The 19,149-nt window shown below is 45.7% G+C and overlaps 2 protein-coding genes across 3 annotated transcripts in view; one reads left to right on the forward strand and one right to left on the reverse strand.

The window, feature by feature from the left end:
• The window catches only part of EXOC8 (exocyst complex component 8), a 54,599-nt gene extending 36,166 nt beyond the window's left edge, over window positions 1–18,433 (reverse strand). Inside the window, exon 1 of the mRNA XM_077486576.1 lies at window positions 17,914–18,433. Within this exon, the coding sequence (XP_077342702.1) occupies window positions 17,914–18,362 (449 nt within the window). The 5' untranslated portion in view covers window positions 18,363–18,433. The remainder of the gene's footprint in view (window positions 1–17,913) is intronic.
• Window positions 18,434–18,652: 219 nt separating this feature from the next.
• The window catches only part of NTPCR (nucleoside-triphosphatase, cancer-related), a 175,361-nt gene continuing 174,864 nt past the window's right edge, over window positions 18,653–19,149 (forward strand). For both annotated transcript variants that reach the window (XM_077486577.1, XM_077486578.1), the window contains exon 1: window positions 18,653–18,802. In XM_077486577.1, the coding sequence (XP_077342703.1) occupies window positions 18,769–18,802 (34 nt within the window). In that variant the 5' untranslated portion in view covers window positions 18,653–18,768. The remainder of the gene's footprint in view (window positions 18,803–19,149) is intronic.

A 19,149-nucleotide genomic window follows, 5' to 3' on the forward strand; every position in this document is an offset into this window, starting at 1 on the left:
AGTCAAGATTTATGCCTGGACGAAGCACATTTTATAATATCCGAAGGCTATATCTGCATATCCATAGAGCATCTAAAGATAAAAGTAGTGGACTAGTATTGTCATTAGATGTGTTGAAAGCATTCAACACTGTTCGTTGGACATTTCTATGGGAAACCATGTCAAGGATGGGTTTTGGTTCACATTATATGAAATGGGTCCGCCTACTATATGCAAACCCGAGGGCTAAGGTCCGTACCAACAGAGATGTCTCCTCACCATTTTCACAAAAAAAATAAAAAATAAAGTGTACTAGGCAGGGGTGTAATCTCTCCCCACGTCTGTTCGCTCTCGCCATTGAGCCCTTGGCTCTGGCGGTGCGACAGACGTCTGGGATAGGGGGCATCTGCTATGGTCCACTGACAGGCAGAGTACGTTACTCCCCTCCCGCAGGCGTCGCAATCGCTCCTGGCAAATGAGAAGGTTCCTCTGCTTCTATAATGTAAACAGAAGCAGAGGAAGTGCTCTTGTGAAGCCTTTTTGTTCTGGCTTCCGAGGAGAGAAGACATCACAGTAAGTTTGCACCAACACTACATTGACACTAGTACACATAGGCACATAATCCCCCCCCCTGATCACCCAGCAGATTTTATTTTTTTTACAGATTACTGCATTGGCGTCATTTGTGATGGTAGTTAGTGGTAGGCCCTTTTAGGTCTAGGGTACCCCCCTAATAAAGGTTTAACCCCTTGATCACCCCCTGCCACCAGTGTCACTAAGCAATCTGTTTTCTGATCGCCGTATTAGTGTCACAGGTGACGCTAGTTAGCCAGGTAGGTATTTAGGTCAGGGCTCGACAAATTCCAGATGCCAGGTTGCTGTTGCAACTAGAAATTGTGCCCTGGCACCTGGGTTTTTGTCACTGACAGGTGCCTCTGTTGCTCTGTGTCTGGTGCCTCCAGACACAGAGCACCGTCTGGTAGTCGGGATGGAGCAGGAAGAGAGCAGCTCAGCAGCCTCTGACATCCTCCTCCCTTCTCCACTGTTGGCAGAGCAGAGGAGCTGTCAAAATTAAGGCTGAATGTCGGGGTGGGAGGGACCCAGCTTTTCAACACCAGCCAATGGGATGGGATCTGGGCGTTAGTGCCACCTGCCAATGCCATCTGCCAACATGTGCCATGTGCCAACCATTGCCACCTGCCAGTGCAATCCAGTGCCAATCATTGCCATCCAGTGCCACCTGCCAATACCAGTTAGTGCCACCTGCCACTGCCATCTGTCAGTGCCATGTGCCAGCCATTGCCACATGCCAACTGCCAGTGCCAATCAGTGCCATCCAGTGACACCTGCCAGTGCAATCCAGTGCCACCTGCCAATGCCATCTGTCAGTGCCACATGCCAACCATTGCCACCTGCCAATGCCAGTTAATGCCACATGCCAATGCCATCTGCCAGTGCCACCTGCCAGTGCCATGCAGTGCCACCTGCCAGTGCAAATCCAGTGCCACCTGCCAGTGCAAATCCAGTGCCACCTGCCAGTAGGGATGCACCGAAATTTCGGCCGCCGAAACATATCGGCCGAAAATGCCCTTTTCGGCAATTTGCCGAAAGGAAAAAACGGACGATAATTGAGCCGAAAATGGGGCAGGGCCTGGTGCCGCCCATCATGGGAGATCTATAACGCAGGAGAGCCGCCTGGCTCAGAAGAGCGCCGGGAACATCACAGCTTTAATTTCAATAGCTGTGTGTTTCCCCGTCGCGCGCCGTCGCATACAGCCCCTCCCCCTTGTCCGGGGAACTGTGATAGACAGACTACCCTTCCAGACTGGACGGGTGATCTGTCTATCCCTTCCCTTCTATCTAGTTCCCCGGACAAGGGGGAGGGGCTGTATGCGATGGCGCGCGACGCGGGAACACACAGCTATTGAAATTAAAGCTGTGATGTTCCCGGCGCTCTATTGAACCAGACGGCGGAGGCGGCTCTCCTCTCTCTTCGCTGCAACACGCTGCACAGGGGACCAACACACTGGCCGCACAGGGGACCAACACACTGGCCGCACAGGGGACCAACACACTGGCCGCACAGGGGACCAACACACTGGCCGCACAGGGGACCAACACACTTATCTCTTTTATCATGTCGCCAGTCTCTGACCACCTCCTGTACCATGCCGCCAGTCTCTGACCCTCTCCTGTACCATGCCGCCAGTCTCTGACCACCTCCTGTACCATGTCCCCAGTCTCTGACCACCTCCTGTACCATGTCCCCAGTCTCTGACCACCTCCTGTACCATGTCCCCAGTCTCTGACCACCTCCTGTACCATGTCCCCAGTCTCTGACCACCTCCTGTACCATGTCCCCAGTCTCCGACCACCTCCTGTACCATGTCCCCAGTCTCCGACCACCTCCTGTACCATGTCCCCAGTCTCCGACCACCTCCTGTACCATGTCCCCAGTCTCCGACCACCTCCTGTACCATGTCCCCAGTCTCCGACCACCTCCTGTACCATGTCCCCAGTCTCCGACCACCTCCTGTACCATGTCCCCAGTCTCCGACCACCTCCTGTACCATGTCCCCAGTCTCCGACCACCTCCTGTACCATGTCCCCAGTCTCCGACCACCTCCTGTACCATGTCCCCAGTCTCCGACCACCTCCTGTACCATGTCCCCAGTCTCCGACCACCTCCTGTACCATGTTTCCAGTCTCCGACCACCTCCTGTACCATGTCCCCAGTCTCCGACCACCTCCTGTACCATGTCCCCAGTCTCCGACCACCTCCTGTACCATGTCCCCAGTCTCTGACCACCTCCTGTACCATGTCCCCAGTCTCCGACCACCTCCTGTACCATGTCCCCAGTCTCTGACCACCTCCTGTACCATGTCCCCAGTCTCCGACCACCTCCTGTACCATGTCCCCAGTCTCCGACCACCTCCTGTACCATGTCCCCAGTCTCTGACCACCTCCTGTATAAATGTTTTTTTTTTAAAGTCATTTTCGGTATCGGTTTTCGGCCTAGTGTATTTTTCATTTTCGGTATCGGTTTCGGCACCAAAAAACCCATTCGGTGCATCCCTACCTGCCAGTGCCAATTAGTGCCATCCAGTGCCACCTGCCAGTGCAATCCAGTGCCACCTGCCAGTGCCAGGTAGTGCCACCTGCCAGTGCAATCCAGTGCCACCTGCCAATACCACCTGCTCGTTAGTGCCACCTGCTAGTGCCAAGCAGTGCTACCTGCCAGTGCCAGTTAGTGCCACCTGCCAATGGCAGTTAGTGCCACCTGCCAATGCCAAGCAGTGCCATCCAGTGCAACCTGCCACTGCAATCCAGTGCCACCTGCCAATGCTGCCCATCAGTGCCACCTGCCAGTTCCCATTAGTGGCACCTCAGTGCTGCCTATTGGTGCCCATCAGTACCACCTGTCAGTGCCCATCAGTTCCAACCTCAATGCCGCCCCATCAGTGCAGCCTATCAAAGCCCATCAGTGAAGGAAAAAAAAAAAAAAAAAAAAAAAAAACTTATTTGCAAAATCTTATAATAAAACAAAACTTGATTTTTTTTTTTTTGTCTTTTTCTCTTGGCATCAGGCATGAGCAATTCTTATTGTCAGATGCCCCAGACATGCAGTTCTGGGCACTGGGCAGAGGATTTAAATAACTGGCTCCTAACTTTTTCAGCTAGCTCCTAGATTCTTTTTTATTTTATTTATTTATTTATTTATTTTTTGTTGCCACATCAGCGAATTCTCTAGAGAGACGTAAATCAACTTTCCGTTCATCATTGTCTCCTTTCGTCTTCACATCATTGTAGCATATCATTATATATCAGAAAGTATCAATATCGAAAAAAAATATTTTTCCCTTATTAACCACTTGCCGACCGCCGCACGACGATGTATGTCGACAGAATGGCACGGGCAGGCATAAGGGCTTACATGTACGTCCTTGCCTGCCCGCGGGTCGGGGGCCCGATCGGGCCCCCGCCCGGTGCCTGCGGCGGTCGGTATTCGTTCGGGAGCGATCCCGGACGAGGGGACAGCCATTCATTCATGGCCACCCCCTCGCGATCGCTCCCGACGAATGAAAATGCTCCGTGACATCACTTCCTCTCCTGTAATGTAAACACAGGAGAGGAAGTGATGTAATCTCTCCTCCGTGTCGGTATTTTTCGTTCCGACACCGAGGAGAGAGGATCGGTGAGTTGCACCAACACGACACTACACAGTAGAACATGCCAGGCACACTCACACCCCCCCCCCGATCACCCCCCCCCCCCAATTACCCCTGCCCCCCAGTCACAGTGACACCAATGTCATTTTTTATTTTTTTTGCATTGGTGTCATTTGTGACTGTAATAACTGTTAGGGCAGTTAGGGTTAGCCCCCTTTAGTTCTAATGTACCCCCCTAACCCCCCCAATAAAGGTTTAACCCCGTGATCACCCCCCGTCGCCAGTGTCACTAAGGCTGGGTTCACATTGCAGCGGTTTATGAGAACGAATGTGATTCGCACCGCACTGCAGTGCAAATCACATCCGATCTCTGTGCGATTCGAGTTCAGCCATACAGATAGTATGGCTGAATTCGCATCACACCCGCCGCAAATTCGCACAGGACCCTTTTTTTGGCCCGCAGCAGAATCGGATCGCATGGGTGTTCACACCATGCGATCCGAGTTTGCAGATCGCACTGCGATATGCGAACTGATCTGGGGGTGTCATTAACATTTCACTGACACTCCCAGCAGTTCGCATAGGGCAGTGTGAACTGCCGCCGGGAGGCATGCGATGCGGGAACCCGCCGCGGATTCGTGGCGTTCCCGCATCGCTCCAGTGTGAACCCAGCCTAATAAGCGATCGTTTTTCTGATCGCTGTATTAGTGTCACAGGTGACGCTAGTTAGGCAGGTAGGTATTTAGGTTCGCCGCAGCTTTTTATAGCGCCAGGGACCCCCATATACTACCGCATAAAGCCCCCTGATTGCCCCCTAGTTAACCCTTTCACCAGTGATCACCATATAACTGTTACAGGTGACGCTGGTTGGTTAGTTATTTTTTTATAGTTTCAGGGCACCCGCCATTTATTACCTAGTCTCACTAGTGTACCCCTAAATTTAGGGGTGTCCACTTTCCAAAATGGGGTCATTTGGGGGGGGGTTTGTGCCATCTTGGCATTTTATGGCCTTCAAAACTAACGCCCTTAGAAAGCCTGAAGGCGGTGCTTGGTTTTCGGGGCCCCGTACGCGGCTAGGCTCCCAAAAAGTCCCACATATGTGGTATCCCCGTACTCAGGAGAAGCAGCAGAATTTATTTTGGGGTGTCATTTCACATATGCCCATAGCATGTGTGAGCAATATATCATTTAGTGACAACTTTGTGTAAAAAAAAAAAAAAAAAATTTTTTTTTGTCATTATTCAATCGCTTGAGGCAAAAAAAATAAAATATTCAATGGGCTCAACATGCCACTTATCAATTTCCTTAGGGTGTCTACTTTCCAAAATGGGGTCATTTGGGGGGGTTTTGTACTGCCCTGCCATTTTAGCACCTCAAGAAATGAGATAGGTAGTCGTAAACTAAAAGCTGTGTAAATTCCAGAAAACGTACCTTAGTTTGTAGATGTGACAACTTTTGCGCAAACCAATAAATATACAATTATTGACTTTTTTTTTACCAAAGACATGTGGCTGAATACATTTTGGCCTAAATGTATGACTAAAATTGAGTTTATTGGATTTTTCTAACAACAAAAAGTTCAAAATTTTCGGTCTTTTTACGTTTATATCGCAAAAAATAAAAATCGCAGAGGCAATCAAATACCATCAAAAGAAAGCTCTATTTGTGGGAAGGAAAGGACGCAAATTTTGTTTGGGTACAACATTGCATGACCGCGCAATTACCAGTTAAAGCAGCGCAGTGCCAAATTGTAAAAAGACCTCTGGTCATTTACCAGCAAAATGGTCCGGTCTGAAAGTGGTTAAATTCATATCTTTTATTCATCATACACCTTTGTTATTCCCAATCCCCATCCCCCATCCCAAGCTAAATGTCAGCATTTTTCCCTCTCCTCTTGTCCTCCTCCCATATAGGTCTATTATGGTCTTAAATATTCTGCATAACTCCAATCCTTCTTAAAATCTTTCCAACATTTCCATTTTTTTATTGCTGCTTCTCTTTTATTATCTTCTCCACTACTCAACTTTTCCATCTTATATACCTCTTCGACTGCATCTACCCACTCCCACATCGTTGGACTTTACACCTCCTGCCACTTTTTAGGAATCTGTTTTTTCGCTGCGTTAAGGAGGTGTGGGATGATAGTTTCTTGATATTGTTTTACGTTACTCTTTGTTCCATGGAAAAGTACAATCCAAGGATCCGCCTTCATGCTTAGTTATTTCTCTTATCTTTTGCAGGATCTTTCCCCAATAGATTTTGATTTTTGGGCATCCCCACCAAAGATGTGCCATTGTTCCTGTGGTTTTACAGCACCTCCAACATTCTGCCGATCTTCCCTGTTGGTATTTCGCAGTCTTATCCGGAGTGTTGTACCATCTAGTTAGGCACTTCTAATTCATTTCAGCTGTTTTACTGTCTATTGCCGAACAGTGTGTTAATCTCAATATTTTACTTATTGTGTCTTTATCCCTCTGTCTTCCTAGTTCCTTTTCCCATTTTTTGATATATGGCGGGATCTCCAGCTCTCCCAAAGACATCAACAATCCATACATCCTGGATACAATTCCTTTAGAATTGTCTGTTATACAAAGTCGCTCCAACATGGTCAGCTCCTCTCCAAATCTTATTGGTTGAGGTAAGCGTCCAATAAAATGGGCTAGCTGGAGATACCGCCATTCACCCATTACCATTAGGCCCTTATGTGCTAATTCCTTAAGTGTTATGAGTTTCCCTTCTTTCATAATATCTTTTATTTGTATTTTTTCTTTTTTTATCCAGTTACCTCCTATTTCCTTTTTCCCTGGGGGAAAAAACTCATTTTCCTTCAGTGCTATAAATGGTGAATTATAGTGTCCATTTAATTTTTTATAAATCCCGTCCCAAATTTTAAATGCTATTCGTGTCAACTCATTTGTGCTCGCAACCAAAACCCTACATTTTGGAGGATTCCACACTATTTTACCTAAATGTGCCTTACTATATGTGTATTCTAGGTATATCCACCTTTTCTCTTTTCCTTTCTCACCCACCCATTCGACAATTCTAGACAGCACTATTGCCTTGTAGTAGTTGTATATATCTGGGACTGCAAGCCCCCCATGCTTTTTTCCCCTGTTTTAATATTGAATAGGGAATCTTTGTTTTTTTTATTCTTCCATATAAATTTAAGCAATAAGGATTTCAACTTTGAAAAATAACCAGCAGGGATTTCGATCGGCATCATCTGGAATTTATACAAGATCTTTGGGAGGATAAACATCTTTAATGCGTTTATTTGTCCCAACCAAGATAATGGTCTATTACCAGGTCTTCGAAGTTCTTTTTTGATTTAGTTTAATAGTGGGATGTAATTTAGTTGGTATATCTTCTTTAAATGGTATTTGCCAGTTTTATTCCTAAATATTTCAAATATTTTCTCCATGTATATTTGCATTCTTTTTGGATCTGTTGTACTTCTTGTTTACTAAGGTTGATGTTCAAAATTTCAGATTTTATTTAATTTAATTAATTTTAAAATTTGACATTTCCCCATAATATTCCAGGGCCTTATTTAACTTAGGTAATGTGTTCTTAGGGTTGCTAATATAGAACAATACATTATCTGCAAAGGCAGCCAATTTATGTACCTCTTTCCCCACTTCAATTCCTGTAATTTCCGGATTATTTCGAATCGTAGAAAGTAGTGGCTCCAACAATAGTACAAATAAAAGGGGGGGCTGTCTAGTCCCATTTTCCATCTCAAAGGGCAAGGAGGGTGTCCCATTTATCTTCGTGGTTGCTGTAGGGTGATAGTATAGTGTTTTGATCCATTGGATCATCCTTGGTCCAATTTCCATTTTTTTCCAGTGTCTGGAACATAAATCCCCAGTCCACCCTGTCGAAGGCCTTTTGAGCATCCATCGACAGTAGTAGAACCGGGTATTCTATCTCCTCCCTCTGAGATAGCAACAGGAGAGTTCTCACCCCATTGTCCTTACCTTCCCTCCCAGCTACGAACCCAACCTGGTAGGCTCCTAGATTCTAAGCAAATTTGTCAAGCCCTGATTTAGGTTCAGCGTCAGCTTTTTATAGCATCAGGTACCCCCATATACTACCTAATAAAGGTTTTAACCCCCTGATTGCCCCCTAGTTAACCCATTCACCAGCAATTACTGTATAAGTGTTATGGGTGACGTTGGTTTGTTTGTTTTTTTATAGCGTCAGGGCACCCGTCATTTATTACCCAATAAAGGTTTAACCCCCTGATCACCCGGCGGGTGATATCAGTTAGGTTTTAGGATCAGATAAGGTCTGCGTTGCCCCAGGTAGCGTCAGGTTAGTGCCAGTATGCCCCACGCATGCAACATACACCTCCCTTAGTGGTATAGTATCTGAACGGATCAATATTCGAACTGATCAGATATTAGCGTCCCCAGCAATTTAGGGTTCCCAAAAATGCAGTATTAGCAGGATCAGCCGAGATACCTGCTAGAACCTGCGTTTTGCCCCTCCGCCCAGCCCACCCAAGTGCAGTATTGATCGATCACTGTCACTTACAAAACACTAAACACACATAACTGCAGCATTCGCAGAGTCAAGCCTGATCCCTGCGATCGCTAACAGTTTTTTTGGCAGCGTTGCAGTCACTAACAGTCAGGAGCTTTTTACCTGTGAGTCTCACTAGTGTACCAGTAAATTTAGAGCCCAAAATGGCAAATCGAAGGTACACTAGTAAAGAGGCCTACACATTTCTGAGCATGACAGATAGTGAAGAGAAAGCCACTCATTGTCAGATTCAGGCTCAGAATATGATCCTGTAGACGACAGCGGCTCCATGACAGATAGATCCGACAACTGAGTTGTGGTCCCTGCCAAGGTCAGGCGTACCAGACCCCGATCTTCTTCTGCTGTTGAGGTGCAAGAACCGCAGTACTAGTGACCCTATTCCTTCTGGTGAACTGGCAAGCACCAGTGGCCTAGTACACCCTGGTCGTAGTCAAACCAGCACTGCAGTAACACGTAGTGACGTGGCGAATCCCATAAGTGCAGTTCAAGCTGGCGAGATGCCAAGCACAAGTAATGTCCCGCTGGTACCAAGAAGAAGACAAACACAGGCCTGTCGAGCCCATAGTGCCCTTCCTGCTGCATTCGCCAATCCTAATTGGGAACCCACCACTTCTGCAGCACCCGTACTTCCCCCATTCACTGGCCAACCAGGCATTCAGGTAGAAACAGTTGATTTCACGTCACTTTATTTTTATTCGCCGTTTTTCACCGAAGATCTCTATAGATATATTGTGGACCAAAGCAATTTGTATGCTGGTCAATACATCACCGCTATTCCCCAGTCCTCCCTTGCCAGAAATTGGAAAACAATTACTGTTTTCAAATTTAAGATCTTTCTGGGCCTATCCCTCCTCCTTGTACGCTGGTACAAAAAAGGATATAGGCGTGACACCCGCTATTATTGTCCCTCCTGTCCTGACAATCCTGGTCTTTGCATTGATGAATGTTTTGAACGCGACCATACACTAGTTGAGTATTAGCGTAGGGTACAGTACTGCACAGACTAGGACACACTTTCACAGGGTCTCCCAAGATGCCATCGTATTTTGAGAGACCTGAACCTGGAACAGAGTTAGAACAGTTAGTTGCAAAAAATAAAAAATAAATAACTGTATATATATATAAAAATAAAAAATAAATAGCTGTTTTATTGTCCTCTCTCCCTCTCTCTTCTCTATAGTTATGCTCTTTTTTTACTGTATTCTATTTTGCAATGTTTTATTGTTATTAAGTTTTATCATGGTTGCTTTTCAGGTATGTAATGTTTTTTGGTACCGAAACGCATACCAAAAATGAAAAATACACTAAGCCAAAAACCGAAACCGGAAAATGACCGATACCAAAACTTATTTAAAAATTCTTTTATACATGAGATGGTCAGAGACTGGGGACATGGTATAGTAGACAGTCAGAGACTTCAGACATGATACAAGAGATCAATGCAGCCTCACCAATGCTCTTCAGATGCAGCCAGCGTCCCCCCCCCCAGTGCAGCCAGCGCCCCCCCATTGCAGCCAAAGTGTCCCCCATTGCAGCCAGCCTGTGAAGGGAAGAGAGGAGAGCCACCTCCGCCGCCTGGTTGATTAGAGCGCCGGGAACATCACAGCTTTAATTTCAATAGCTGTGTGTTCCTGCCACGCGCCAATCCTGGGACAGGTGGTCTATCAAAGTTCCCCGGACAAGGGGGAGGGGCTGTATGCGACGGCGCACGGCGGGGAACACACAGCTATTAAAATGAAAGCTGTGATGTTCCCAGCGCTCTAAATCAACCAGGCGGCGGAGGTGGCTCTCCTGCACTATAGGACAGCCCCATGATGGGCGGCACCAATTTTCAGCTCCATTATTGGCCGTTTTTCTCTTTCGGGAAATTGCCGAAAAGGACATTTTCGGCCGATATATTTTGGCAGCCGAAATTTCAGTGCATCCCTATTATTCACAATTTTTTGGTTTTCAGGTACGCCATTCAGCTGCTGTCAGGGCTGGCTTAGCCCTTCCTTCTCTGGGCTGGCTGCTCAGCTGTCGGCTAATTGCCAGCTCTCATCTCCCTCCACAGTTACCAGCTGTTCCTGATCATGCTCGTCTGACCTGGTTTATCTCGATGATATCCTCATTTTCCAAGTCCCTGGAGAGCCACCACACAGATGTCTATTGTGTGCTTCAGAAACTAACAGAGAACAATCTCTATTGTAAATTGGAGAAGTGCGAGTTCCATCGTGAACAGGTTACATTCCTGGGCTATGTCATTTCCACTGCTGGTTTTTTGATGGACCCAAAGAAACTTTCGGCAGTCCTACAGTGGCCTCGACCCGTGGGTTTACGTCCTCTGCAGCGTTTCCTGGGCTTTGCCAACTACTAACGGAAGTTTATTCGTAACTTCTCGTCTTTAGTCAAGCCTCTGACTGATATGACCAGAAAGGACGGTAACCCACAGAGTTGGTCTCCGGAGTCCATTAAGGCCTTTGAGACTCTCAAGGCTGCCTTTGTTTCTGCTCCTGTGTTGGCACATCCTGATCCTACGTTGCCTTTTATCCTAGAAGTTGATGCTTCGGAGACTGGAGTTGGCACCCTTCTGTCTCACCGTCCTAACTCTGAGAGCGCTATGCATCCCTGTGGCTAGTTTTCCAAGAAATTGTCACCTGTCGAGTGCAATTATGAGATTGGTGACAGAGCTGTTGGCGATAATTTTAGCCCTGAAAGAATGGAGACATCTCCTTGAAGGTGTCACTGTGCCTGTTCTTATTCTTACTGACCATAAGAATCTTACATTCTTGTTTGAGGCTAAGCGACTCTCTCCCAGGAGGGCGCAATGGGCGCTTTTCTTGTCGAGCTTTAATTACATTGTCTCATTCTTACCCGATACTAAGAATGTGAGGGCTGATGCCTTGTCACAACAATTTTCTAGCACTTCCAAATCGGAGTCGGTTCCGGTTCCTACGATTCCTCCTGAACGTATCTTGGCTACAGTTCGCACCAGTCTTACTTCTCCTTTGGATGACAAAATTATTGCTGCTCAGGTCCATGCTCCTCCTCAGAAATCTTGTAACCGCTGCTTTGTTCCCGAGAGTCTCCCTACTGCTGTGCTCCAGACTTACCATTCTCCCAAGGCAGCTGGCCACCCTGGGAAGAATTAACTCATTTGGGCCATCTCCCAACAATTCTGGTGGCCTAGTCTATGGGCTGATGTTACTGCCTTCGTAGCTGCCTGTCCCATGTGTACTCAGAGTAAGACTCCACGACACCTTCCAGTGGGCCTCCTACAATCCATACCTAATTGAGAGAGGCCCTGGACTCACCGGTCAATGGATTTCATTGTGGAGTTGACCAACTTCCAAGGCAACACTGTTATCCTTATGGTGATTGACCGTTTCTCAAAGATGTGTCATTGTATTCCACTTAAGAAGTTGCCTACCTCTAAGAAACTGCCTTCCATTTTTGCTCGGGAGATCTTTCGCTTACATGGGCTACCCAAGGTGATTGTCTCAGACAGGGGCAGTCAGTTTGTCTCCCGATTCTGGTGAGCCTTTTGTGCACAGTTGGGAATCCAGCTTGCATTCTCTTCTGCGTATCACCCGCAGTCTAATGGGGCCGCAGAGCGAGCCAATCAGTCCTTGGAGCAATTCCTACGTAGCTATAATTCTGACCACCATAACAACTGGTCAGACCTATTACCATGGGCAGAGTTTGCTCACAACAGTGCCTTGAATTCTGCCTCCTGATTGTCTCCATTATGGTTTCCAATCTTCCATGTTGCCTGTCTCGTATTCCTGCATTGGAGGAGTATCTCCGTGGTCTTCGTTCCACTTGGGTACAAGTCCAGGAGGCTTTGTGTCATGCTAATGATAGGTACAGATTCCATGCTGACTGCAGGCGCCTGTCTGTGCCTTCCTACCAGGTTGGGGACAGGGTCTGGCTGTCATCGCGCAACCTCCGGCTTCGTGTTCCCTCACTGAAGTTTGCACCTGTTTATTGGGCCTTTCCGTATCCGGATTAAACCAGTGGCTTACGCGTTTGACCTTCTTCCTAGTATGCGCATCTCAAATGTGTTTCATGTCTCCTTATTGAAACCGTTGGTCTGTAACCTTTTTACCACCTCAGTGCCACGTCCTCATCCTATACAGGTTGAGAACCATGAGGAGTATGAGGTACAATCCATTGTTGACTCCCGTAGGTTCCGTGGATGCATGCAGTACCTGGTGCATTGGAAGGGGTATGGTCCGGAGAAACACTCCTGGGCTTCATCCTCGGACGTACATGCATCCTCCTCCGCGAGTTCCATAGATGGTTTCCCCTCAAGCCCGGTGGCCCTCCGAGGGAGAGGGGTCATTGAGGAGGGGGTACTGTCAGGGCTGGCTTAGCCCTTCCTTCTCTGGGCTGGCTGCTCAGCTGTCGGCTAATTGCCAGCTCTCATCTCTCTCCACAGTTACCAGATGTTCCTGATCATGCTCGTCTGACCTGCCTACTTAAAGCTGCCCAGCTCACTTCACCTCTGCCTTTGCCTTGGTCACATCACAAGAAACCATCTCCTGTGGTTCTGTTTAAAGACTGGCTTGCCGACATCCCTTCTGGCTCCTTATCCTGCTTGCTGTTGCTCTACTTGGATCCCTGACTTCTGGCCTGGCTGATTATCCGATCTGGTTATTGAACTCTAGCCTGGCTGACTACTCTATCCGGTTATTGGACTCTGGCTATGCTTTGACTATGCTTTTTCTATTTACCTTTTTATTTTTATTTAATAAACAAGTGCAATTTAATTGTACTTCTGTCTCGGTCTGATTCATGGTTTCTGACAGCTGCAGCGTGGATTTATTTATCTTGACAGCAACAGAGTTTACTCCCACAATACATAAAGCCATTACTCAAGCACTGTAGGAGGCGATTTCACCACCACAGTTAAAAAAAAAAGAGCATATATGCAGAAGCATGGGGGCAGCAGGGGTGGAGGAGTGATTAGCTCCTAACTTTTGGGGTGGATGCCCCCATGCTTCAGCCTATATTTTTTAGGCCATTCAGCTGCAGCACGGATTTATTTATCTTGACTGCAACAGCGGTTGCTCCCACTTTACATAAAGCCGTGACTCCAGCGCTGTAGCAGACGATTTCACAACCAAAGTTAAAAACAAAATGGTGCATGTATGCTCATCTTTTGAAGTGGGTGAATGAAGGGAGGTATTCTAATGGTGGGCATACCCACGATCAATCTATTTTTTTTGTTCAGCCCATAGGCTGCATGAAAAAAAAAAAATTACAATATATGCCCAACAAGGACCAGCTTGGACCAGGACGTACTGGTATGTTATGAGTGGTTATACCAGCAATCCTTGCTGCTAATTAGTGGGGGATGGTTTTCTCTGGCTCTCAATGGGGAACCTGAGAATGCAGCCGGGGGTTCTGCCAGCTGACCATAGAGCTGATCAGAGACCAGAATGGCTCTAATCGTCCAATCATCTCTATGGCCTAAGAAACCGGAAGCTTGATGAAAGAAATGAAAAGCAACAATTAAAAAATAAGATAAAAAAACAAAACAAACAAACACCCCTGCTCTCGCACAAAGATGAACGCAAATGTCGGTCTGGCGTCAAATGTAAACAGCAATTGCACCATGCATGTGAGGTATCACCACGAAGGTCAGATTGAGGGTAGTAATTTTAGCAGCAGACCTACTCTGTAAATCTAAAGTGGTAACCTGTAAAGGCTTTTAAAATGTATGTAGTTTGTCGCCACTGGACGCTTGTGCGCAATTTTAAAGCATGCAGTGTTTGGTATCTATGTACTTGGCCTAAGATCATCTTTTTTATTTCATCAAACATTTGGGTAATATAGTGTGTTTTAGTGCATTAAAATAAAAAAAAGTGTTTATTTCCTCAAAAAAAATGCGTTTGAAAAATCGCTGCACAAATACTGTGCAAAAAAAAAAAAATGTAAAAAAAAATGAAACACTGACCATTTTAATCTGTAGGGCCTTTGCGTAAAGAAAAAAATATATTTTATATAAAAAAAAAATATATATATATATATATATATTTTTTTTTTTATATAAAATATTTTTTTTTCTTTACGCAAAGGCCCTACAGATTAAAATGGTCAGTGTTTCATTTTTTTTTTTGCACAGTATTTGTGCAGCGATTTTTCAAACGCATTTTTTTTTGAGGAAAACACTTTTTTTTTTATTTTGGGGTGGATGCCCCCATGCTTCAGCCTATATTTTTTAGGCCATTCAGCTGCAGCACGGATTTATTTATGTCTATGTTTGGGGATTCAAAGTAATTTTCTTGCAAAAAAAAAAATAGTTTTTTTCATGGAAACAAAAAGTGGCAGAAAGGGCTTTGTCTTCAAGTGGTTAGAAGAGTGGGTGATGTGTGACATAAGCTCCTAAATGTTGTGCATAAAATGCCAGGACAATTCAAAAACCTGCCAAATGACCTATTTTGGAAAGTATACACCCGAAGCTATTTGCTGAGAGGCATGTTGAGTTCATTAAATATTTTAAATTGCGACACAAGTTGCGGGAAAAAGACAAATCATTATTATTTTTTTTGCACAAAGTTGTCACTAAATGATATATTGCTCAAACATGACATGGGCATATGTGAAATTACACCCCAAAATACATTCTGTTGCTTCTCCCGAGTACGGGGATACCACATGCGTGAGACTTTTTGGGAGCCTAGCCACGCACGTGACCCCGAAATCCAAGCACTGCCTTCAGGCTTTCTAAGGGTGTAAATTTTTGATTGGGAGGCTGCCAAGAAACACATTGAGATATACCCACATGCTGTTACCTTACAGCGGTAAGGTAAGGGTACATCTATACATTACTCTGCACAGGAACCAGGAAGTCACCTATCATCAGCACTTTATGCCAGAGGCTTGTTAGCAGCACCAGCACTTTGTAATTTTATGCTGACACTACTAATATACAGCCACTTATCTACCTTGCACCTTATATGGACACTACTTGTCTTTTTTGCTTTCACCTATAAGAACATTTGCAGCATATACCAATATGGAGGAAACGTTTTTGTATACTTTTATATGCCTTTTAGGATTTTACCTATTCCTTCAGGATTTATTGCAATAGTAGTGCACCTTCTTTTTGAGCACCGTTTTTTTCACTTCATGTGCACACCATATGGATATATTTCCTATCACTGTTCTACGAAGAATCTTTTGTTTGATATACTTTTATTGTCTTATTGATACACTTTTATCCAAAGAAATCGCACAGCATGCGACATGTTTTTATACTGCCTATGACTGGATATATATTGACCTTAGAACATTACCTCTTTCAACCATATCTTTCATTGAGCACCTTTGCATTTATTACACACAGTATTTAGGTTTGTAGCGCAGCACTACCTTCACTTTATATATTCTCTGGGTTCTTATATTCCTTCAGTGTTGCAGCATACTGTTAAAAAAACACACACATTTGGCAATGTGGGAATATCATTGTATTATATAGCAGCTATACTGAAGGCTCCTAGATGCAGCTGAATGTTTAGGTGTGAATTCATACATAGCAAAGCATTCGATTACATGCTTCTAGATGTGTTTAGAAATAAGCTTCTAACACATATGGACGCATGTATTTTGACACCCTTGTGCATAGTGTCTAAACAGAAAGAAAAACCACACTAAATAGGGCAAAATTCTGCCCAAACTCTAGCCTCCTTCTGTGCTCACTAAATTCCCGCATTAAATTGTTTTTCTGTGCCAACATGGCAGCATACAAGTGATAGTATGGATTTCCAAGAAAGGAAAATTACAGCAAGTATTTGCAATAATTTTCTGTTTTTTCCTGACCCCAACATGGCAGCATATGACCATGTAGGGCAGCACAGTGGCTAAGTGATTAGCACTTCTGCCTAGCGGCACTAAGGTCGTCGGTTCCAATCTCAACCATGACACTACCTGCCTGGAGTTTGCATGTTCTCCCTGTGTCTGTGTGGGCTTCCTCTGGGTACTGTGGTTCCTGTCACGCTCCAAAAGACTTGCTGGCAGGTTATTGGTTCCTGTTTAAATTGGCCCTAGTATGTGTATGTATGAATGTTAGTTAGGGACTTTAGAATGCAAGTTCCTTAAGGGCAGGGACTGATGTGATATATATATATATATATATATATATATATATATATATATATATACACACACACACACACACACGATGTGTAGCTTCCCAGCGCTAATAAATAAAATGCATGCTGCCATGGACTGGCACCAGGAAAGGAAAAATTACTTTAAGACCCCTTTCACACTGGGGCGTTTTTCAAGCGCTTTAGCGTTAAAAAAAGCGCCTGTAAAGCGCTTGAAAGAAGCCTCATCTGCAGTCCCAATGTGAAAGCCCAATTGCTTTAAGAGCCCGTTCACAATGTCAGCGCCGAAAAACGCTCGAAAAGCGCCGCTTAAACTAGCAGCGCTTTACCAGCGTTTTTCGAGCGTTATTGGGGCGCTTTTAACCCCTGCTAGTGGCCAAATAAAGGGTTAAAAGCGCCCACAAAATGCTGCTGCCAATAGCGTTTTTCAGGCGTTTTACAGGCGCTTCCCATTGATTTCAATGGGAAGGGGCGCTTTAGGAGCGTTGTATTCACCGCTCCAAAAGCGCTGCAAAGAAGCTGCTTGCAGGACTTTTTTTGACGCCCTGCCAGCGCAGCGCCTCGGTGTGAAAGCACTCCGGCTTTTACATTGGGATTGCAGTTGCAGCTTCTTTCAGGCGCTTTTTTTTTTTTTTACGCTAAAGCGCCTGAAAAACGTCCCAGTGTGAAAGGGATCTCGGTGTGAAAGCACTCAGGCTTTTACATTGGGATTGCAGTTGCGGCTTCTTTCAGGCGCTTTTTTTAACGCTAAAGCGCATGAAAAACGCCTGAAAAACGCCCCAGTGTGAAAGGGGTCTAAGTATTTGATACAATTTTCTATTATGCCTTTCCTCCTTGCACTACCAATTTATTTAAATACATAAACAGAATTTTAAAGAGATGGTACATCTGAATTGTAAGACACCTCCAGCTTTTCGATTTGTTCACCCATACCATAAACCTTCAGATCCCTGAAAACTGTCTTCCCAATATGCTGTCTTATACCCAGCAAGTCACCCAGACCTCCTATACCTAGCAGCCTGCCCATATCCTATACCCTGCGGGTCAGACATGCCCTACACCCAGGAGGTCACTTATGCCATATACCCAGCGGATCACTGGTGTCTTATTATACCCTTACCTCCCTGGAGTCTCAAGCAGGTTTTTGCAGCCCTCCACCTTCTCCAGTAGGGTTGTCAGGTTCCTGACTTTTCCCTCCTCAGCCTCCTTGTGGAAAGCCGCCTGCAGCTCCCGGGCGGCCTCGGTGCGGTCGGTATGTAGCAGAGTCTGGGCCACGCTCTCCATGATGCCTTTCTGCTCAGTCAGGATGTGGCTGAGTTGGTACATCTCTCCCTCCAGGTAACTGATCTCTCGGGCGGTTTCAATGAACTGCCGGTAATTCTGGTAGACATTGCGCTTAAGGCTCTGTGCTGTCTCATCTGCCAGGCTCTGTATACGCTGCTGATGCTCCTGTAAGTCCCGATCTCCGTCTGACTGCTGCGACAGGACCTTCACGTACTGTTCTGCATTGAAATTGTTGTATTCCAACTGCCTCCTCAGGCGAAGGGCCCACGCACTGGTTTCAGTCATGTTTACAACAATCACGACTAACCCTTCCGCAGGTGAGAACTGTCACTCTCCGAACTTCCGGTCAACATGGCAGCCTACGCACCCTAGATAGCTGAGCCGCCATTATTGTTAAGGGAAGGAAGTCCGTGGGCTCTGTCATATCTCTTTCTGGCCAATTCGTTTTGAAATTTTTTTTCCCATACTGTTGACAGTCACTTTTATTTAGACGTTTTATGTTTTGGTAAACCCGAGGAATATTCTATAAGTATATTACGCAATAAAAATGCGTCACTTCCGGTCGTCGCAGTGTAGTGATGGAACGTCACTTCCGTTACCGAATCCGACGGGTCGCCGATTCTGACGGAACACCGGCTCCACTTGGTGACGTTTATTTCTGTTCTTTTCGGAGTGAAGTGTCTACTTGACTATGTACAAACACGTTTTCCTGACAGGCCCTGCAGGTGAACGCCATTTCCTTATTTCTTGTGGGTGTAACTGCTAAAAAGGAAACAAGTCTGTGGGAGGTTGGGTTCTTAGAACTGGACCTGTGTGAGAGCTGAAGTCTGTGGTGTGCGTCCTAAAAGTGGAGAAGGAATTTACTTACTACTATGTAAGAACTTGGTTTTCCCATTCTGCCCTCAGCCCACTTTTATGGACGGCAGATGTGGAGTAGCTAAGTGGCTGCTTAAAGCAGACCTTACATGTCTGCTTATTTATTGAGGGGTCACTCCCCCCAGAGAGACTTCTCCATAGGGATGAGCTCAGGTGTGTTCGCATGGAACACGTACAGAGCCCGCCAGGAAGTGAG

Source organism: Lithobates pipiens, unplaced genomic scaffold (assembly GCF_037356315.1).
Source record: "Lithobates pipiens isolate NorthernLeopardFrog02 unplaced genomic scaffold, aLitPip1_a1.2 Scaffold_18, whole genome shotgun sequence".
NCBI lineage: Eukaryota > Metazoa > Chordata > Amphibia > Anura > Ranidae > Lithobates > Lithobates pipiens.